General features: G+C 36.8%; 1 protein-coding gene and 2 long non-coding RNA genes across 3 annotated transcripts in view; all 3 read right to left on the minus strand.

Annotated features, from left to right (window-relative positions):
* Positions 1 to 5,803: 5,803 nt before the first annotated feature.
* On the minus strand, positions 5,804 to 7,718 carry LOC148783856 (uncharacterized). The gene is made up of 2 exons (XR_016055527.1): positions 7,604 to 7,718; positions 5,804 to 6,226 (listed from the first exon to the last, which is right to left on the minus strand). It is a non-coding gene; the product is annotated as an uncharacterized LOC148783856 (long non-coding RNA).
* Positions 7,719 to 10,164: 2,446 nt separating this feature from the next.
* LOC148783857 (uncharacterized) lies at positions 10,165 to 10,781 on the minus strand. Its single transcript, XR_016055531.1, has 2 exons — positions 10,653 to 10,781; positions 10,165 to 10,392 (listed from the first exon to the last, which is right to left on the minus strand). It is a non-coding gene; the product is annotated as an uncharacterized LOC148783857 (long non-coding RNA).
* Positions 10,782 to 10,941: 160 nt separating this feature from the next.
* Positions 10,942 to 23,194, minus strand: part of LOC18442144 (1-acyl-sn-glycerol-3-phosphate acyltransferase PLS1) — a 33,142-nt gene continuing 20,889 nt past the window's right edge. The window contains exons 6-11 of the mRNA XM_006852368.4: positions 20,774 to 20,851; positions 20,519 to 20,677; positions 16,757 to 16,882; positions 13,925 to 14,017; positions 13,676 to 13,762; positions 10,942 to 11,388 (exon numbers count right to left, since the gene is read on the minus strand). Of these exons, the coding sequence (XP_006852430.2) occupies positions 11,146 to 11,388; positions 13,676 to 13,762; positions 13,925 to 14,017; positions 16,757 to 16,882; positions 20,519 to 20,677; positions 20,774 to 20,851 (786 nt within the window). The 3' untranslated portion in view covers positions 10,942 to 11,145. The remainder of the gene's footprint in view (positions 11,389 to 13,675; positions 13,763 to 13,924; positions 14,018 to 16,756; positions 16,883 to 20,518; positions 20,678 to 20,773; positions 20,852 to 23,194) is intronic.

Raw genomic sequence — 23,194 nt, forward strand, 5'->3', positions numbered from 1 at the left:
TATATCTCTCTCTTTGACTTGTTTAATCTCTCGTAGGGTCCAAATCTGAAGGGCTATCTATCATTGACTTTCTTAAGCGAGTCTAAATCTCTTTATTGTTCTCCTCAGTGATCTCTCGTACACCTGATCTTCCTGTTTCTCACGTTGTTGCCTGCCTTTTGTTTTGATCTCTCTATCTTTCATGTTGTTGTCCCCCCCCCTTCTCTCTCTCTCTCTCTCTCTCTCTCTCTCTTTCTCTCTCTCCTCTCTCTCTCTCCCCCCTAATTTCCTCCCTCTATGAAATTTTTGTCTCCTACATAATAGGGCATTGGGCATTGGGCCTTGCTCTACCATAGTTTTCTTTGGACCCACAATATTTTGTGAGCCCCAAAATACAAACCCATTTTTTCTTATCGACTCTCTCTTTTGCCTTAGAAATGGAAAAATCTTAGTCTTTCCAGCTTGTACGCATTAAACTCAACAGCACGAAATGTACTTTCTAGGCCTCATTTATGTGGAATGTCATTCATGGAAAATGCCTCCTCGGAGACATAGATGGGACCCAGAACAAACCAGATGAGCCAGGAAAAATAAAATAATTGGGTATAAATAATACTCGAATTACAACATGGTTGATAGTCTCATCAGAAAGTAATATAGGGATCAATCTGAGCACTTTTAAAGCTGCTCGAGAAGCATAGAAATTTCTTGAGGAAGTTATAATCAGACTAACTGGGCACGAAAATACCAGTTAGTAGAGGAACTTCGCTCCTTCAGACAGGGAGAGCAGTCCATTCAAGACTTTCCATGAAGACGCACTGGGATGCTCTAACACCCATCGAACCTACGATTGAAGATGATCCTAGAGCATAAATAATTGTCAAATCTCATGAGGAATTTCAAGTTATTGAATTTTTAATGGCACTTCGTCTAGAGTTTGAAAGTGTCAGAAATGGCCTGGTCCATAGAAGCTCTCTCCCTACTCTAAATCACGTTCTTTCATAGCTAATTGCAGAAGAAGCTAAGATTAAATCTCTTAACTCAGGTTTTAAAGGAAAAATAGTTTTTACAGCAACCCAACCTCAGAGATCAAATGTACCTAAACAACATCAGCGCAATTTGTAATATGTCCCTATGAAGAACTTATCATTTGTTAGATCTAACAATTGTAAAGAACTAGGGCACATCAAGTACACATGCCCAAAGAAGAAGAAACTCATCTGCATTGTTGTCGCTGATACAAGTCAACCATTGATCAAGTACCTACCAACTCAAATTGGATGTCACGGTCCCACTCTCGCTTCACCAACTGTGACATTTATACTTGAACAAGTGTAGCCTATACTTTCCCAGTCACGTCTAGCCTCTGAACCCACACCATCTTTCTCATGTAATTTTGTTTCTACCTCTTGGCTGATCTACTCAGGAGCCTCTCATCAAATGACCTCTAATGAGTCGATCCTAGTTGATTGTAAGTTTTTTTCAGATACTATCTATACTGATGGAGCCATTATGAAAGTTTTAAAAATGGACTTCATATCTCTTACTTCTGACCCTTCTGGTCAATTAAAGGTTTCTAATGTTTACCATGTTTCTTCACCTGTGAATTTATTTTTTGTTGGTCAGATCACCTATTCGAACTGTAATGTTGTTTTTTCTCCATCTTATTGCTGCATGCAGGATCGACAGTCAAGGCAATTGATTGAGACTGGGTCATAAAGTTGGAAATTTTTACTACCTAGACTATCTGCATATGCCAACCTCTTATGTCTATGTTGTTTCCACTATTGATGATGCATCTCTATTGCATCAACGTCTTGGTCACATCTCCGAATCTCGTTTACAGTCTTTATTTTTCCGCAATGTGCTTGGTACTATTAGAAATAATTTTTTACTGATGTCCAACATTGTGCAACTTGTAAATTTACACGATCACCTAATTATTCCCTCCTACATGTATTCGGTTGCACTTGCTTTGTCTTGTTACCCCTAACTGAGAGAGACAAGTTATCTCCAAATACTGTCAAATGTTGCTTCATATGTTACCCTAATCATCAAAAAAGATATTAGTGCTATGACCCTGTGACCAAAAGACTTTGGGTATCCCGACATATGGTGTTTTCTGAGCACATTCCATTAATTGAAAATAAAAATGATCATTCACCCTCTCACCTTTCTTTCTTGATCCCCTTTTCTGATTCTGCTCCCAATTCCTATGGTCATTCCTCTTGCGTCCCTCCATCAAAGGAACTCTACTAACTCATGCTGATAGTTCTGATCAGAACCCTGCACCTGTTGATCCTTTGTCACTCTCTGCTCTTATACAAAGCACCCAGGTATTTATCCCACCTCTCTGACTTGCTGACTATGAAACATTTTTTCCTCAGTACTAAGCATTCCTTGCTTCAGCTCATTCTTATTCTAAACCTCAGACTTAAAAATAAGTTGCAAATCCACCTCAGTGGCAACAATCAATGGCAGATGAGTTAAATGCTCTCGAGCGCATGCTTGCTTGGGACCTGACACCTCTCCGGAAAGGAAAAACTGTTGTAGGTTATCGATAGGTATATAAAATTAAAACTGACGCAGACGGCAGCCTTGAACTATATAAAGCTCACTGTGTGGCGAAATGTTACAATCAGTAACATGGCATCGACTTTGCATACATTTTTGCTCTTGTAGCCCATATGACTACTATTTGTATACTAATATCAGTAGCTTATGTTAGCAATGGTCTCTCTATCAATTAGATGTCAAAATTTTTTTTCTCAATAGTGATCTTAATAAGGAAGTGTATATGAAATTACTGGCATTGTGGATTTTAAAAAACGAGTGTGTAAATTTTGACGGGCCATATATGGACTCAAACAAGCACCTCATGCTTGGTTTGAGAAATTTCGTAATGAAGTCCTTTCTGTTGGATTTCGATAAAGTCATCATGACCCAGTCCTCTTTGTGTCTGACATTTCTGAAGGACAAGTTCTCGTGTTACTATACATAGATGATATAATTATCTCTGGTAATGATATGGGCACAATTCACAAAATCAAACAAAAGCTCAATATAATCTTTGAAATAAAAGATTTGGGTTTCTTGCGGTATTTTTTTAGATTAAAAGTTATCTATTCTCCTCGTGGCTATCTGTTGTCACAGCTAAAATATACTTCAAAGATTGTTTCTCGAGCTCGACTCAAAGATGATACAAAGAAAGTTGATACCCCTCTTGTGGTCAATGCCAGATTTTGGGCTACAGATTAGGAAGCTCTTCCTAATCTAGCCTTTTATAGGTAACTATTTGGGAAACTGATATATCTGACAATTTCATGCACAGATATTGCTTATGCAGTTCATATGGTTAGTCAGTTTCACGTTCTGTACATCTTGCTATTGTTTTGTGCATCATTCATTATATCAGGGATACCTATCACCAAGCTTTATTTTTCTTCTCATTTACTTCACTTGAGCTTCGGGCCTATATAAATTCTGATTTTGTAAGTAATCCGAATGATCGCAAATCTACCCCAGGATTCTGCATTTTTCTCGGTGATTTTCTTATCTCTTGGAAAAGGAAGAAACATATATGAATTGCGCAATTAACTATAGAAGTTGAATATAGGGCTATAGCACAAGCCACTACGGAGATTGTTTGGCTACTTTGGCTGCTCGAAGACATGGGTATCACCATCTCTATTCGTAATGCGCTTTATTATGACAACAAGAGTGCTATTTACATTTCCAAAAATCCGGAGTTCTATGAGAGCACGAAACATATTGAAGTCAATTGCCACTATGTTTGACAAGAATATTTAGCGAGCACAATTTTCTTACTATATGTGCCCACTGCAGCCCAACTCGTCGACTTCTTTACTAAGTCTCATTCCCCATATCATTTCTCACAGTTTGTTTCCAAACTCTCCATGATTCCCTTCAAATCATCTCGAGTTTGAGGCGCAGTATGAACATATATGGCAACTACAAATTGTGAATATTGAAATATGTAAGTGCCTAATTGTATACTGCACCCATATAGAAACTGTATCTTATAATTTTAACAAGTATTGGCTATACCCTCTATATAAATCTACTATTGTATTGTAGCCTAATTCAATTCATTGAATACAGAGAAAGATCATTTATCACAAGTAAGACCATAAATATATATCTTTTTGGGTATTCGCCTTGCTATTTTAGAACCTTCCACTTGAACCAAATCACACCCCCAAATTAGTATTGGTCTACACTGCAAATACAAACCCACATATGTATTAATTGGAGGTGAAGTAGTAAGTCTAAAATTTATGAGGTCAAAGGAGAACTTGATCGATCTTTCGAAAAAATGCCTTACAAGGTAAGACATTGGTAAGATTTTAAACAGAAGGGGCTTGCATTCATAAAGCAATCACCATCAATGGAAACCCAACCTACTACTTTATAACCTCAAAATTCTAATTTCAATGTGGTAATAGGTTAGTTGGTCACTATATATAAAATTTACTAATTTTACTAATATATTGTAAGCACACATTGTAAATAAGTTCACTTAGGAAATCGATATACAAGCACAAGGCCTAAAATATACTAGGCAAAAAAAGGCACTAGAGATATTCATTATCTGGGTACTGTATTATCAAAATGTTAGATAAGATTCTTGGTTCAAAGCTATACACTACTATGGAATTTGATGGACTTTGTAGTATACGCGCTAAGTGACGGTTCATATCGAAAGGCACATTCATGGAATGCAAATTCCCAATGCTTTTCCATATCATTTTGAAAGAAGTAAAGGAACTATTAGTATATTTATTTTAAAAAATACAACATCGATTTAAATATAATATAATGTCAAATTATAGTTTTTCTGAAGTGTGCTGTAATAGAAAGAGAAGTAATGGGTTCTTAGTCCCACAATGAAAATTAATGAATAGAAAATGGTCTCTTTATAAGGAAACACTTTCCACCTTTATACTCGTAGAGCATAAGGGGGTTCATTTGTCCTTGCACCAAGGCACTTAAGGAGCACTTTGCACACCCTTAGCCAATGCACGAGTTAAGCTCACAGTTTGCTATCTTTTGTGAGTCGCGATAGTGCATGCAATGCGGTGAATGCAGCTGGTAGGACTTGTTTTCCGAGTCACGTTAGATGAGCTCACGGTTTGCTATCTTTTTATGAGTCACGATAGTGCATGCCATGTGGTGAATGCAGCTGGTAGGACTTGTTTTCCGAGTCACATTAGATGGCTCGCATGCATGTGGCATAGCAGCATGACAGTTAATTTTAGCCATTGGATGCATAAGCAATTGAGACGGTTGTGGTGGTTAGTGATTACAGTTAGCTAGTTATTAATCATTCATATGAACAATCACAGAGCTATTGAAACGTGGCAACTCTCAATATTTAGAGCCACTTTCTCACTCTTATTTATAGAGTTTGATCTTCTCTGCGTAAAAGATTTTTTTACACCTGTTTTTTCTCTTACACTTACTTTTTCTCACTAAAACTCAGGCAACTTTAGTTCATTAATGCCTCACTATTCTAGCGCATTGAATAGTTAAGATAATACTATTTGTTTTCAAATTTCCCAAGGACAAATTTGGCCAGACAAATTTTATATGCACCGATTTATATCAATAGAGGGCAAATATCATCAAGAGACAGTGCTCCTAATATGTCTAGAAATAAAAATATCATCAATCGATTGTAACCTCTACAACTTGAATTACGGCTCCCATTCCACCCAGTCATTTTTTCAACAATTGGTGTGGGGTGTGAACACTTCCAAAGAATCATGAGAACGCTGGGTTTTTGTTTTTGGACAATAAAAAGTTTGCTCTGAAAAGATTAAATTAAAACGCTTGTTCATATTACAAGGGTGTTGGAACCTGTTGGATTGAAAAGTAAATACATCCTATCCCACTGCAATGGACCAAAAGGCCCTTCTTCCTTTTGATTTCGAGCTTTCTACCAAGACATCAAGCAAGAACGCTCCCATTACAGGTTATTTTACAACCATTACATCATTATGAGCTTTTATCATTCTAATATACAATACCAGCATGTAACACAAGAGGAGGAGAAATGGTCAGCAATGGTCGAAATAGCAATAGCATCCAGAGTAGTGACACTTTCCAGTGTTGGCCTTCTGAGAGATGCAGACTTTCTCACATTGTTCTTCGTCATCAGGGCACCCGTGAAATGTGTGGCTCAGTTTCTCACATAGATTGCTGCCTTCCACTGCATTTCGAGTGCCTGTAAATCCACCATGCCAATATCTCATTATTAGTTTTTCCTTTTTTTTTAGTATTTTTTTGTTTGTCTGTGCAGTAGACTCAGGCTCATCTGTATCTATTCATTTTTCAATTTTGTCTCTTAAGGAGGGATGTTTCCTAGCTCATTGGAAAATACTGATAGGAGTTTGTAAGTGGATTGTTTGAAAAGAAGTAGGCATAAAATCGTAATATATATTTATGGAAAATTTCTCTTTTCACCATATTTTTTAATTTTTTCTTTGGATTAGGTTGCTATTCCTCCTTTTGAAAGGAAACTTCCAATGAATAGGAGGCCAAATTGGTGTTTGTTGTTGACAGTGGAGGACCTCTCAATATCATGTTCCAAAACAAGCAGTTACTTCTTTAGTTAAGCCAAAAGATCTCCTACTCCCACGCTAATATATTATCCATTTACTCCCTCGGGCAAAATAATCACAAATCCCTTAGATTGTGATTTTCTCTTCATTGCGAAGCATGACATGTTCTTTTCAAAAGTCCAAGTTCAGGTCATTCTGGTGCTGAAAAATTGAAAATAATGCAACAGTATTTGCTTTGGAATCAAAATAGTGAAAAGGTAAATAAATATTGTGACTGGTCCCCCAGTGCCGAATCGTACTTTTGGTCCCTCAAGCAGAAAAAATAGTTAAGGGAGATTTCATAACCTGAAACTTTCAAAAGTATCTTTAATTCACCCTAATTCCATTTCAAAAATTAAAATTTGGTTTCAAGGTGGCTAAATCTGATTGTCCTTGTCTAGAGGCAATCATAGAAAGAACATTGATTTGGAGCATTTCTTGAGCTTGAAATAATTTTTTAGAAAGTGAGATAAAGATGATTTGAAAGTTTTTGTGTCCTCAAAATCCCCCTCCTAACTCAAGAGTCTTGGCTATGAAAATCTACAATTTGAAACCAAATTTTTTACCAATAACTAAAAACCAGTAAGCCCTTCTCAAATGAAAGAAACAACCTTACAACAATTAGTAGCTCGGCCTTGGGCTCTTTCTCACCCATCCAGAGCTCTACACTTCGATTTCGAAATTTACCAAAATCTGAAATACAATCTCCAATTTGCACATGGTAAACTAAAAATTTGAGAGAATTTCTCATCTAATAAAAATTTTTGTAACTTCAGGCGATCTCAATGGTCCTCCTCAAATGGCTAAGTCTCTCCAATCTTAAAGAAGAAACAAGAAGAGTAAAAATAGGTAGAATCAAGACAAAGTGAACCTAAGAAACTTGATGAGAAAGATGCATGAAACAAACAAAAACACAAAAAACAAAAACCAGAAAGCTAAGAATGCAAAAAAGAGAAAAGAAGTTGACCACTTGGATTTTAAAGGCATAGATAGCAAGATACCATCAAAAGAAACCAGCAGAAGAAGAAGAAGGAAAAGGAGAGGCAAGTAAATGGTAGGAAGCTTTGGTTTCTCCATAGGGTAGTGCAAGTTTCCTTCAATTGTCCCCATGGGGTGGGGATTTATAGTACCTATTTTCTCTCCCCCCCCCAATATTCTCTTCTTTTAATATATATTATTTTAAAATCTTTTAATGGAAGAGCAACAATGATTCACTCCCAACATGAACCACCCAAGTCTACTCCACAAAGTTGAATTCACAAGAAGGAATATAATGGGTGTTATTGGGTTGAGTTTGGTGTACATCACTTTCCATTTCAAACGTGCCCATGACTCTATGCTAAATGACTCTTTCATCCCAATTTTCAAAATAGGAGGGCAAATGCCATATAGAAGCAGGACTGCCACATTTTGATTTTGCGACCCACTTGTTTCGAAATGCATATACAACGAGCCACTTTTTTTATCAAACACTAGCGGTTTCGAGGTTTATTGCCCCCATCATTTATAGGCATGGGAACCAGTATCTTGTTATCTCGAAATCAAGGAAAAAAACGAAAAGAGAAAATTTGTTTCAATGTTTTAGAAAGCAAAGGAACATAGACCCTATTACATCCGTCTTCTTCAATATATCGCCTATTGTAGGCATTATAAGCTCATAAACAATCAAAATAAAACGCATCCTCAAATAATATCGAGAATATTAGAAAAGGGTACGAGCTGAGGCTCTAAACAATCAAAATAAAACGCATCTTCAAATAATGTCGAGAATATGATTCAATGTTGGAAATTTTTGTGATAGCCTTAAAATATATTTTCATCTCTAATTATAAAATTTAAAGCTTCAAATATAATGTAGATCCAGCAGATCTATGAAAATCTTGAAAATTGACTGTACAAAAATACATTACAAGATGCATTATTTCTAAAACTTGAAATCCATTTTTTTTTTATGTCCATGCATCTTGAAGTCGAGATGATCAATTTGAGGATATTCAGGCATCAAAACAACTTCTTCTAATGATATTGTTGAAGTGCACCCTAGTTTGATTGTTTAGAGCCTCGCACTTGCATAAACTTTTTCCATTAGAAAATGAACCTACCTTTATTACTGCAAAGCCCATACTTTTAAAATATCAGCTAATAAAATTATTACCCAGCTCTTCAAACGTCTATTCCGGTAATTTGATGGGTCCGTATTTTGAAAATCCAAAGGCATAATGGGCAGAAATGGATGTTGGATATTGCCATCTTGTTGTTAAAACAATAAATGAGACACACAAGTTCCAAAACCCAAATGATCGGACACACAAGTTCCAAAACCCAAACAGCCTAAGTGATGCCAAAGCAATTCGATGACCGGGCTTTAAAGGGTGAAAGACATATACCCCGCCCCTAAATTTATTTTTTCAAATAACCGTTTAGCCCATGAAATCCCCAAGTCACAAAAAAATGAACGTTTAACCACCGCCTTTCATTTTTCATTATCCAAACCATATAATTCACATTTCTTTTTTCCAATAACATCATCATAAAAAATCGAGTCACAATGTCTCTTTTTACTTCCTTGAATTGTTTAAAAAAGCAGACTACCCGGTGCCTAGGCGGCCGGATTTCTCTAAGCACCCGCCTGAAACCGCCTAAGTGGCCGCCCAAGACTTACGCCCCACCCAAGGGCGGAACCATAACTCTGAGGGCATTTTTAAGTCATTTTTTTAATAAGAAAGAAGTAAAATTATAAATTTTAAATTCATTCGAAACCTAAAACCCATTAGAAGCTATTTTAGAGAGAAAAAATCCAAAAAAAAAAATATTTCTATTGAACCGTCCAAGTTCTAAATGCCCACCTAGGCACTGGGCAGCCTGAAACCTCCCAACTGCCTTAAAGCCACTTAACGCTTTTTGAAACACTGCTTCCTTGTAAGTTCATGAGATGTGAGACAGAAGTACTCAAGGAAGGTAGCTAGAGAGAGGAAGACGTCCACAGGGAGGGAAGAAAGAGAATGATAGGGAATGCTTTTTCAAGATTTAGATAACATGATCAATTATGGAAAAAAAGAGGGTAAATTTTATAATTTCGTCAATGTAAAAAATACAAAAAGTATAACACTTTTTTTTTGTTTAACTTGGAGAGGTTCCATAAGATATTCATGCGACCAAGGGGTTTCTTGGGATTATAATTTCCGAGGGAGCTTTATGCCTTTTACCCTTTAATCAAACAAACTAGGAGTCGATCTATTTGTCTACGTATGTTTTTTTCTTTTCTTTTTTCCTCTTAAGAGGAACTGTCATATGAAACAAATAAACCAATAGAGATCCTTTTTCTCATTTCCTGAGACTCGAGGACATCCATAACATGTTTGTAACCGAAACCATAAGGTTTCTCATCTCAATATCCTCAACCGTGAGGTCAATTTTACAGAAAAGAGAAACAGAATGCTAGAAAATATTTTTATCTGATAAATAACAACTCATTAATATTTAGCACCCATCAACACAAGGGAGAGAGAAGCGACAAAAGAGGTGATGAGAAAGCATCCCAAGGAACAAAAAGAAACAGATATTTTTTTTGACAATATTCGATATTTTATTGCTGAGGAGAGAATACAAAATTACAACATTGAAGCTACATCATATGAGAACCAAAGAATCCAAAGACACTTCCCTTTTAGCCAAAAAAAAAGGAACAGAGATATTTTTCTGGAGACTCTCTGTATCACTCACACTTAGGGTACTTCTGTCATTTCGGGCTCAACAAACTGGGCACTGTTTGAGCAAATACTGTGGATTCCTAGAGAGGGAGACAAAATCATTACTGCGGCTGACATTCTTCTTGAAAGAAACAAATAGAAATCTTTCTTTCCCACATTGGGTTGGCCATTGAATAAGAAATGGCTGGTATTCCTACCTTTTTCTTGTGATCTTCCTTTTTAACGTTTTCTTTCTTTGAAAGAGACTTAGTTTTTGACATTCTGTAGGGTTTGTGGGGGAAAGGATACTTAGACTAAAGCAGTGTGAACGTCTTATCAGAGGAGCAGGCAACAAGCAAACCTCTTTTAATGGTGTTCCCAAGGGACTTCATGCGTTGTATGCAACTGATTTGACACAAAGAAGAAAGCACGTGGCATGTGGGCACTGAATGATGCTTCCATAGCTGCTGGCTCTAAAGGAAACAAGTGGCTGATATGATTTTTTTTCCTCTTTCCAGAAAGAACAGAATTGTTTATATTGTTTATCCATGAAAACTAAAAGTCAAGGTCAGCTGCATTTATCATTCACAAAGTAAATGCTTCTATCACTAACTGCGAGACTAAACCAAAGGAAAGCATCCTTGTGAAACTTTTCTTCACCAAAATGTACATATCATTTGACTAATACCCTCTCATAAACAACAATCATCTCAGTCCATACCATTTGGGACCGGACCCCGTAATTGTCCTCATTGGCTTACAAAGTTTGAGACAGATAGGCAAGGAAAATATATTAGAAGATACACTGATACAAAGATGAAACAAGGGAAGAGATGATGCTTACATTCTAATGATTAAAGTTCCTTGTTGTGGTTGGTTTGTAAGGGAGCGCTCACATTATTGTCCTTGGAAGGAGCTACCTTTTTAGGAGTGGAGCGCTCTGATTGAGAGAATAAGATGAACACATGCATAATTAGGGTTACAAAAAGCAAACCTGCCGACACGAATAGGATTCCTTTCCATGTGGATAAAACTGACGACCATTTGAAAAACCTGAAGGTGCCATATAGAAGAATAGCTGACCAACAGATAACCACCTGCAGATCAAATGCCAGAAGATTACACTTGACTAATAGAAAATGAATGACTCAGAACTTGTATGAAATGTCCACCATTACTATATCACGGAATTTCCTCATCCAATGGTTATGGTAGAGAGTACCAAAATGGGGCATCTACCATCTGTTCCTGATCACAGACGGTGGCAATAGGGGAGACATTAACCCATGCACACCACCGCCAATAATCAATAACCAATGTCCAATGCTCGATCTATAATATAAGCTGTTTTTTTTTTTTTGGGGGTAAGTATAATATATGCTGTAATATTGTTAAACATGATGGATCTGGGATCATGTCATTGCAATGGGAGCTATACAGAGAGATAGAAAAAGGTATTCAAATAAGTAGGAAAAAAATAGTAATTCAACCTGTACAAGAAAGTAAAGTGAAAGTTAAACATGAAGGATGTTTTGACTTCAAACCCATTACTTGGTGGTAGCGAAAAACACTCATAGAACTACTTAAATGCCTTATGACTTTTTCTCTCAAAGGAACTCTTAGGTAGAAGTCCATTCCTGAATTAGATTTTGGGCAATTTATGCTCATGTTCCCCTAAATATCCGTTACTACAAATATCCCCTCAATTTTTTGTACTTTATGCTCATACTACTTTTTCTCCTTTTTTTTTATCATTCTAAAAATGGTTTCAAGTAACAGCAAAAAGGATTGAATCAATAAAATATTTGCAATTCAGACCTTGATGTTCAAAGTGCAAGTAAGTGCACTTCAGACCTTGAAGGTACTTTGGACCGAAGTGCATGGACTTTTGTTTAATGTCAACAATAACAAGAGATGTATGGCTGGAGGCCCTTGTACTTACTTGCAGGCCCAATTGAACTTCGGACCTTGAAGGCCCAAGTGCATGCATCTTGCTGAGTCAAGAATTTCATTGACTTCGGACCATGAAGATCCTGATTAGAGAATTTTATTGTCACTCCGAACCTTGAAGGTCTAAAATGGGAGCATTTGAGGAAAAAAAATAAAAAAGCCAAAAATAGGGGACTCACAAGAGCCATTCTCACTCTCAATTTAGGGATACATGAACGAAAATTTCGATTAGATTTCTAGCATCCCAAACTAAAATAAATTCTCAGGTAACCAAAGAAAAATCCTCTAAACTCAATCTAGAATCAATAACAAGTACTTCCATATCCAACACGGGCGTTCACATGGAAGAAATAAAAACCAACACTAAAACAAGATTAACAAAAAATCCACACTTACAGAAGCCTCCATGAATTATTTCCCTGGAATAAATTTCAATCAAGAAAACTCAAATGTTACATGAATCCTCTATACAAATCCCGGAACTTCCCATGCGTAGCCCATCAGAATAGTTTCCACAATTTGTTATTTTAATTGAGTAACGATAAAACAACAATCAGGAAATAAACAGTGTCCAAATTTGTTACTTTTCTAGCCCAAAGTTGTTAATTTTGATAATTGTTCTTGAGGCAATCAAGTCCCTGCAAGAGTAGGTGGACTGATTTGGATACAGAAAGGAGGATTGAATTGTTTTCAGGTCAGTAAGCATGATTCTCAAAAAGGCAGAAAAGTTCCTTTTTGAATATTTTTCCCATTCAATTTGCTTTCCTCAATGGCATAAAGTGGCTCAAAAGAGGTATGGTTCCATGGTGATTGGAGATAGTTTTTTATGAGATTTTCCATATGACCCATCACAAGGAGGTATTATTTCACCCATCCACGAGAAGGAACAAGCATACCAATGTTCGTCCCAATAGTGGGTAAGAACAGCAAAGCCTGTTCATGGAGAACAGTGGTCTACAAGATGCCATCTTCACATCTCATGGCCATCGTTCTTGTATTTCCCATGCTCTTGAACATTTCCTTTGTACATTGTTCATTTCGATAAAGAAACTGTCAATAATTTAAAAAGATGACCCTTTTTGACATCAGGCATTACAGTAGCCAAGTTACCGATACGGCTAAAACCACAAAAACTGGATACCAAAGGGTCAACCATCTAAAGTCAGCTCTGACTCAAGCAAATTAACTCAACTCGGAGCAAATTTTTGAACCCTCCCCACCCCGCCTATAGTGCCATGATTTTTGGGAGAAAACGAAGATCCCATTGTATTCATAGATGCATATTTATGAAATAAAGGCATGTTTGCAAAACAAATATCCTAAGCAATAAAGTAACGAATATTTTACTAACAGAACAATTACCAGCAACCTGTGTACAATTAACCACAAAGATATACAATTAACCACAAAGGTATTTAGTAGCATGTAGTCTACCAGTAAAGGCTTCTTTGGCCGTCCGATTGGCTGCAACAGCTGCTCACCAAAAGTGTTCTCCGCTTGATGTTTGTCTAATAGCGCATCCTGTTTAATAATGACGGATGTCAACAGACTGGCTGGCTATGCCAAATTATCATAAATACTTGCTCTTGATTGTTTCTTTAATTGCATATCCAGAACAATTTCAGAAATTTTAGGGGCAAAAAAAAAAGATCCCAAACTTCAGCACAAAAGTAATTTGCATGCCTTGGCCACAAAAGTATCTTTACACCATTGTGCAACACCCTCATCTGTTTGAGGTAGTTCATTCATTGGATGCCGCTTCATATGGACATGCAACTGCAGAGGGAAGAACAATTTTAGGAAAACATAAATGCCATCAAAATATCTCCAATTCAAAATATGTTATGCACAATGCCATTTAACTGTACTGTCTCATACTGTTCCAGCAATGACATAAAGGACAATACATCAGTAAAGAAAAAATTTTGGTTAGATTGCATCGTCTACTAAATCAGTGTAAAATGTGGCGTATTGTATATACATCATGGCATTCTGCGACAGAAAATCATAGCATGCATTACAATTTTGCTTTATGAAGATGCACCGAGTTCTAGAAGACTGCACCATATAGCACCATAGAGACATGCCAAACAATCATGGTTGAAAGTATAATACAAGGAAGTGCATTTTACTTTCTTAGTCTTTTATTTCCAATACATAAGGGGCATCAGTGGTTGCACTTTTAATCTTCGTTCAGTATGAGAGAGGCATTTGTCTTAGGGCCCGTTTGGGAACCTGGATTTGGCTCTCCGAGAGAAGCTTATCCAGGTTTTTGGGCCGTTTCCCTTGTTTGGGTAGCAATAAGACACACGGATTGGAGAATCTTGCGGAGAGGCCAATCCACGTTTTCCTGTTAAAATCAAGGATAGCCTTATTCCATTGAAAACAGTAGAATTGGCGAATCCACGTGTTGAAGGATAAAGAAATCCCCGCCCGGAGCCAAAAAAGTTTCACAAAATATAATTTTGGTCAACATTTTTAGGTCCGCCCAAAACCAGAAAGAGGAACGAGAGCCCTGTGAAGCCCTAAAGCTCACGCCTCTCTGCAAGTCTCTCTCTCTCCGTAATGAAGTTCTTGTGAAGCCCTAAATTACAAAGAACAGGAACCCCCTGTGAAGCCCTTAAGCTCGCTCCTCTGCAAGTCTATCTCACTCTGAGACGAAGCTCCTCTCTGCAAGTTGGCGGGAAAACTAGTAAGAGGAGAAAACAACATATTGGTATGAATTGGTTTCTCGGCTGTGAACTTGAAGTGATTACTGGAATCTGGGTTTTCCTGAAATTTAATGAGTTGTTGCTTTTCCATTTCTGGGTTTTTAGCTCGCTCCTCTCTGCAAGTCTGTCTCACTCTGAGACGAAGCTCCTCTCCGCAAGTTGGTGGCAAAACTAGTAAGAGGAGAAAACAACATCTTGGTATGAATTGGTTTCTCGGCTGTGAACTTGAAGTGATTACTGGAATCTGGGTTTTCCTGAAATTCAATGAGTTGTTGCTTTTCCATTTCTGGGTTTTTAGCTCGCTCCTCTCTGCAAGTCCATCTCAATCTGAGACGAAGCTTCTCTCTGCAAGTTGGTGGGAAAACTAGTAAGAGGAGAAAACAACATCTTGGTATGAATTGGTTTCTCGGCTGTGAACTTGAAGTGATTACTGGAATCTAATTTTTCCTGAAATTCAATGAGTTAGTCGCTTTTCCATTTCTGGGTTTTTAGATGGGTTTGTGGAGACACGGGGAAGATTGAAAAGGCAGATCTTTTTACTGTTTCAGTGCTTTGTTAATAGACTTGCAGAGATTTTTTTAATCTGGTTTGGTGTTGGATTGCTTATTGCCTGTTTATTGTATTTAGTTATGAAAGGAAATGTAAGATTGTTATGGGATCCCTGGAGGATTCGATTTTATTTCTTCTCGTTGGTTTTGGAGGATTGGTGCAGTGTACTAATACCGAGTTTGTTGGTTTTGTGAAATATATTTATGAATGAGAAATAGCAGATTTGGTGAAGTTGGGTCTATTGTAATCTCTCTATGAATTCAAGTTGGCTTACAAGAAGGTTTTGTGCAGCTTGTGTTGCAGTCTACATTATCATGTGCTTTGAATGCAGTGGGATTCAAGTTGAGCATTCGGTTTTGACAGCTTTGGAGCTGAGTTAAGGGATTTTTTTGGACATAATCTGCTCATGAGTTTGTACTTTGAGGAATTTTCTATTAGCGGAGATTGAATTGCTGTGTAATTTTGTTTATTTTGTTTTGTTTTTGGAGTTACCAGTGTTATTTGATTAGAGTAAATGATGGTTTTGGTTATTGAAAAATCAAGGATAGGCAATGGGTTTTTCTCCTCAATTGTAATCTATAACCTACTAAAGAAAATATACTTATCAAGAGTAACCAGTGATTCAAAAAGCGGACCGACCTAGCACCTAGGCGGTCCAAAAGGCCTAAGCGCATCGCCCAGGCCTAGGCGGCCAATCTGGGTGGCAGTCCCTGGGCAGCCGCCTAGACGAGGCGGAAATTATTTTTTTTCAAAGTTGATATAAATTGATCAAAACATCACCCATTGATATGTGATTTAATTTTTGATGTTTTATAAATCTATTGGGGGGTTTTTTAGAAGATTTTGAGTCTTTAGAAGCATATTGCACTGGGCATCCTTTTTGGATTCGATTGGGCCGCCCAGGTTCTGGGCGCCCACCTAGACACTGGGCAGCTTGGACCCCCCAGGCCGCCTAGGACCTGCCTAGTGCTTTTTGAAACTATGAGAGTAACTGTGAATCACTATAGTAACTCAACAGATATATGTGGTTGGCGCATTGTGAATAACTATGATAAATTAAAGTTAAAAGCAACATTATAGCAACTCAATGCATGACTGTAATTTTCCATCACAATGGGACCAACAATATATTCGTGAAGTGATGAATAAACAATTTCAAAATATAACAATATCTTTAAAGAAAGAAATTATCAAAAGCAATTCTTTCAACTAGAATAAATGGCCTACAAACATAGAAAAAAATAAATTGTCCTACTACAGAAGACTGCCCCTTCAAAAGTCTCAGCATTGTAGGTGAAGGTTGATCTTTAGGAACGGCCACTGTCACATCATATATAGCGGGAACAAATGTGCGCATGTTGCTGACGGCTGAAACGAACCCCTGAATGCAATAGTACAAAACATTAATCTAGGACCACACAGCCCCTAACAAAGAGTAAACACTTTTGTCATTGACCATTGAAGTTTCATTTATTTTGCCAATGGATATGTAACAAAATTGTTAGGTTAATAATGTCAATCCAAATCCTCTAGAGACTCAAACCAAATTTCAAAATGAACTTGAGCTCCCTTAATTATTTTCATTGAAAGTGGAATTTCGGAAGGATTTTCAAGTTACATGATATACCATTTATAATTTTAAAAGCAAAGTATTGTAAACTATACAAGCATGTAAAAGGGGCAAACTATGGTCAAAAAGCTTTACAAGTAGGATCATCTACGTTTACCTTTACAATGATGCATGCTAGAAAACCCAAGAAATTATTAAGATATGCGTCGATGTGCATGTGTATACAATCATATTCCGACATTCAATATACATGTATTGATACAAACAAATGACACAATCAATACAACATGAGAACCAGGAGTCGACCATCACCCTGGAGTATGGAAGACCTTATATGACACCAAAATTTGGCTTCCAAAAACACCTGCAGGACCAAGGAAGCAAACAATTTTCCGTTATACATCACCTAAACATTGTCACAACGGAGCAAGAATGAAACCCACAGAGAAATTCGTATATTACCTAGCAAGAGGTTCATACAACTAAACCTTAGTGACAGCCTAACTCACCCAAACAATAGCCAATGATGCTACCACTCTACCCAGCAATTGCTAGCTGAAATCTCCTCCCATAACCAACATTACTTACCCCAACCCATATCTGACATCCTAAAGGCCTATCACCACCCACGCAACCGAATGGCCTAAAAACAATCCAACATCGTCTCATCTTCTTGAGGAAAGGCCCAACAAATCAGAAGAAATGCCTACTCTTAAACCCATCAAATGATATAAATGGCATATAACTGGGTAGAAAAATTGCAAGTGCTATAAAATCTTAAATCCTATCAATTGTGCTTAGTACTTATGGGACTTCAAAAAACCAAGATTATGCTAGTGCCACTCCTGCAACAGCAGTCAAAATTAAGTGTGCAACATACGACTGCCAGGGGAACCATCCTACCAACATAAAGCGATCCCCACAAGGTTCTGATAATTTTACTTATGGCTGACAAGATCTCGCACCTGGAACACAAACAAGAAGAAGACAAGAAAGAAGAAAACGAGGCACGGTCGGCTTGGCTTCAACAGAACTGGGCTGTGTGGCACGTCAGGATAATGAATCCTTGTATTAAATGAATGGTGTTACATTAAGGCAATAGCTTTACGAAAATGCCCTTGTACAAATACATGTCAATTTAATGAATATACATAAACAAAGAAGGAATATACATAAAACAAGTTTTCTAACACTCCCCTCAAGTTGTAACATCGTATTTAAACATGTACAACTTGCTTCTTAAAATAATCATGTGTTTGCCTTGATAAACCTTTTGTAAATATATCTGTGATTTGATTTTCTATACCAATGAATTTTGCTTCAAACTCTTGAGCCTCTATCTTTTCTCGGATGAAATGATAATCAATCTCAACGTGTTTTATCTTTCATGAAATATTGGGTTTGCAGCAATTGCTAAAGCACTTGTCACAATAGGTGGACGAACTGTCAATTTTATAACACAGCTGACATATGAGACTACGAACCCATGTAATCTCTGCCACCGTTCTAGCAAGAGCCATGTATTCTGCTTCAGTGCTTGATCTGGCAACTATTTTCCATTTCCTACTCCTCCAAGATATTCAATTATCGCCCAAAAAAAACACAGTAACCCAAAACTAATTTTCTAGAATCAGGATCTCCTACACAATCTGCATCTGAATATCCAATTACAGGCCCCAAATCCAGACTCACTTGTTTATTTTTCTTATACAACAAACCACTGCTAATAGAACCTTTCACAATCCTAATAATCCTTTTCACTGCCTCCATGTGTACAGTGGTTGGCGCATGCATGTACTAAAATATCTTATAAACAGCATATGAAATATCTAGGGCATGTAAGAGTCAAATATTGTAACGGCCCCTGTCACACTTCTGTATTTTTCTAGCTCTAACAGTGGGTCTCCTTGATTGGCACATAATCTTCTATTTAAAGCTACTAGAGTGGGACAAAGTTTACAATTCAGCATATTAGCCGTTTCCAGAATATCTAAAGCATATTTTTGTTGTGAAAGGCAACTCTCATTACAATAAAGATCCCCTTCAATTCCTCGGAAATACCTCAATTCTTCTAGGTCCTTCATTTGAAATCTTTCATTGAGGAACTCATTTACTTCACTTATCATCCCTATATTGCTCGGTAGGAAAATCTACCATGGCAAAATCATGATTAAAGATCTCCAAACTTCTTGTTGGCAAGTTATAACTCCTGACTTCAGCATACAAGTCTCCCTCCAAATTGCAAGACAAAAGCACATTGGTACTTCCTAAGACCGCTATCCTACTAAAATTCAGGATTTAAAACTGGACAATTGTCCTCCAAACCACCATAGAAGTTTTGGCCAATTCCGCAATTGACATAAGGTGTGGGAGGTGTCAATTATGACCCAGGTAAGTCAACTTACTCAAAGTTTTGAGTTGACTGGAACATTCTAATATCATGCTACACAATGACTCATCTTGAAGAGAGCCTGCCACTTCCCTGTGAATTTCTCCCAAGTGCAATGCCACTAAAAACTACAGTGCTTACCACATGCCTCATTAATACCCAATCTAGAGTAGAAATAAACTAAGGAAGCATTAAGGGGCTCTACGAAATATCTACATGCGCTAAATGATGCCTAATAACATAATACTTTCACACATCCGATGCATGGCACAATGGATTGCCCAAAATGCTTCAAGAAGTAACATGTCACAACCTCACAAAGGCAATAAAATCTAGCAAACTGGTAAGCCTTGCCATAAAGATAATCACCCAATAACCACGAGTTACCATAAGGCCAAAGACAATACATTGAGCCCATAGAATCATGGATAACTAAAATGCAGTAACAAGCAGACACTTAACAAAATTTGTTAGTGCTAGCCCGATTTGAACCCAATGGGCCAACTACTAATGAAATGCTGAATTGGAGACTCAGGGCCATTACTCTCAATGGTAAGAAGTTAGATCTAAGTCTCATAACTCTACAAATTACGGAATCCCACATTTTGAAAGTGCACATTGAATTTAAGAGATTGTGTTTCGAGGACGGCTATAACAAATTGCTTCCAAAGGGATTTAGTCATAGAATATTGAAAACCCTAACCCATTTCTACTAGTAGTAGATATAAAGATACAAAACATTAAAATGGATCTCAAGCCAAGAAAATAATAAAGCAAAAAGTCAACTTATTCAAAAAGATAATAATAATAAATTTAGTTAGATCATAGCAAATACGAGAAGTAATATTGCTGAAGAAGATTCCCATTTTATTAGACAATATCCATCCAAATATTCTCCAATTGGAGAAGAACCACATTGCAAGCAAGCAAGGTCCCAATTTTATGAAGAAAAGAATACCATTACAAATGATGCAAGTTCAAACTAGTTATCTACCTTTTCTTTCCATTAGAAAAAGAAAACAATCGATCACTCATGCGATCTTTGACAAACCATTTACCTTTGTGCGAGGAATCAGAACATTTCTTGGAACTGGCAGGCCAGATGATGCAGCATATTCTTGAGCCGCTAAAAGCTTGGCTTGTGTGAAGCGGGTTCCCTCGACAAAAAGAGCCAACCAGAAAGGCCGAGGGAAGTCCTTCAACCGCTGCAAACCTGCCTGCACCTCAATTCAATTTGAATTAGATGCGACCAACAATAGTAGCAGCTTAAAAGACATTACTTATATTTCTATTGTACAAGAAGTAACATGTACCTTCAGAGTATTTTCATCCTTAGCCCAGCTTCTCTCAAGGAAGAGATATTCAGAAAACCACATTGACCAGCCAATGACCTATGTATTGACAAGCTTCAACATGTAATTCCAGAAAAAAGTAACAAGTAATGGCACCATTCTATTTAACTGGAAAGCAAGGATGGGATGATTTTGAAGAAAAAAAAAATGAAAGTACAGGGACAAAAAGATTCGACCCGATTTACGGAGCACTACCTTCAGTCATTGACACTCAGGGGAAGCAATGAGAAGACACTAATGGAAATGTAGGCACCTAGGGGGCCAGGGTCCAAGCCGCCTAGGTGGCCATCAGCCAGCCACCTAGGTGCCTACACAGGCAGCCCTAGAATGTGGGGGTGGGAGCAATGAGAGAGAGAGAGAGAGAGACGTATATTGTCAATATTTTAGTACATTTATGTTGTTTTTAATTGTACTTTATCATATTATGGACACGGTTACCATGCGGCCAGCCCGCATATTATAGAAATGCAGACTCCACAATAATATATTTTTTAAAAATAATTTGATCTTAATTTTTAGAGAATATATAATCTTTAACATGGAGATCATGAATATGAAAAATAAATTAATTTTGAAAACTAGAAATAATAATTATATTAAGAAATCATTTGGACCGTTAGTTACAATTGTTTTAGATGGACCACCTATTTGCATCCATCTTTAAGATGGATGGTTTATACCTTTGTACTGCACATTGTAAAAATTCGGTCCAGCCCGAATGAAACAATTGTTCTTATATTATATTAGTAACTTTGTACTTTGGTATTGACAGTTAACAATATATTAACGTATTTGTACTGTTGTTTCAATAATATATTATTTTTTAAAGAAACATCATTGATCCATTTATCAATAATATATTGACATTGACAGCCTTGACACACATATCAATAAGAATACATTAGTATTTTAATACATTTGTACTATAGTTGATAGTATTGTTAATATTATACGAATAACTTAATTTTAATATATTTTATTTGTATTATAGTATCAATAATATATTATTTCTAAAAGCAACATCATTGACCCATTTATCAATAATATATTGACATTGACGACAATGACACAAATAGCAATAATAATATATTAATATCTTAATGCATTTGTATTGTAGTTAACAGTACTAGCATCATCATCATCATCCAAGCCTTATCGCAACTGAAGTTAACAGTACTATATAATATTATATTAATAACTTTGTACGTGGTATTGATAGTTAATAGTTTATTAATATTTTTGTACCATACTATCAATAATATTTCTTTTTTAAGAAAGATTGTTGACACATGTATTAGAAATATATTGACATTGATGCATGTATCACCATCATTGTCTTTTCCCAACTAATTTATAGTACTATGACCATATACAATATTATATAATATACAAACTGTAATTTATAAAGCCTAGGCAGGCACTCTAGGCGGACGCCTAGAGGAACCTCTGCCTAGCGTGGTGCATGCCTAGGCACTCTTCAAACCTGGCCGCCAAGGCAGAAGCCTAGGTGGCCAGGGGCTCAAATTTTTTACTGCAGCTAATGCCAATCACGTCTATGAAGATGAATAATACCAAGGATGCACCAATTTTCGCACGAGAGATTATTCATGCCAACAAATTATATGAATTAGAAATGGGAAATTTCAGATCACTCACTCAGCATAATGATTGAATTTGCTTTACAAGTAACCGTTTGAAATATTTATCGATAACCATATATTTACTCATGACATAACAAGGGAGATGTCAAACCAAGAACTCACGAGCACAGTGTTCAATTTTACATTAATAGGAACGATAAAAAAGCAAAGATTTGAGTAAGGAGAGAAAACAAAAATATCAAAGTTCACGCAATAGAAAGTTTTATATCAGCAATAAATTCCAAGCTCACAATATTTTGCAGTTACTTCCAAAGTCGAAAAATTATCCACCACAGAATTTGTATTGTAGTTAAACTTACTAGCATCATCATCATCATCCAAGCCTTATCGCAACTGAAGTCAACGGTACTATATAATATTATATTAATAACTTTGTACGTGGTATTGATAGTTAACAGTTTATTAATATCTTTGTACCATACAATCGATAATATTTCTTTTTTAAGAAACATTGTTGACACATGTATTAGCAATATATGTATGTATCACCAGCATTGTCTTTTCCCAACTAATTTATAGTACTATGACCATATACAATATTACATAATATAAAAACTGTAATTTATAAAGCCTAGGCAGGCACTCTAGGCGGATGCCTAGAGGAACCTCTGCCTAGGGTGCCCGCCTAGGGCATGCCTAGGCACTCTTCAAACCTGGCCGCCAAGGCAGAAGCCTAGGTGGCCAGGGGCTCAATTTTTGAACTACAGCTAATGCCAATCAT

This window comes from Amborella trichopoda, chromosome 1, assembly GCF_054954075.1.
Source record: "Amborella trichopoda isolate Santa Cruz 75 chromosome 1, AtrichopodaSantaCruz75HAP2 v2.0, whole genome shotgun sequence".
NCBI classification, from domain to species: domain Eukaryota; kingdom Viridiplantae; phylum Streptophyta; class Magnoliopsida; order Amborellales; family Amborellaceae; genus Amborella; species Amborella trichopoda.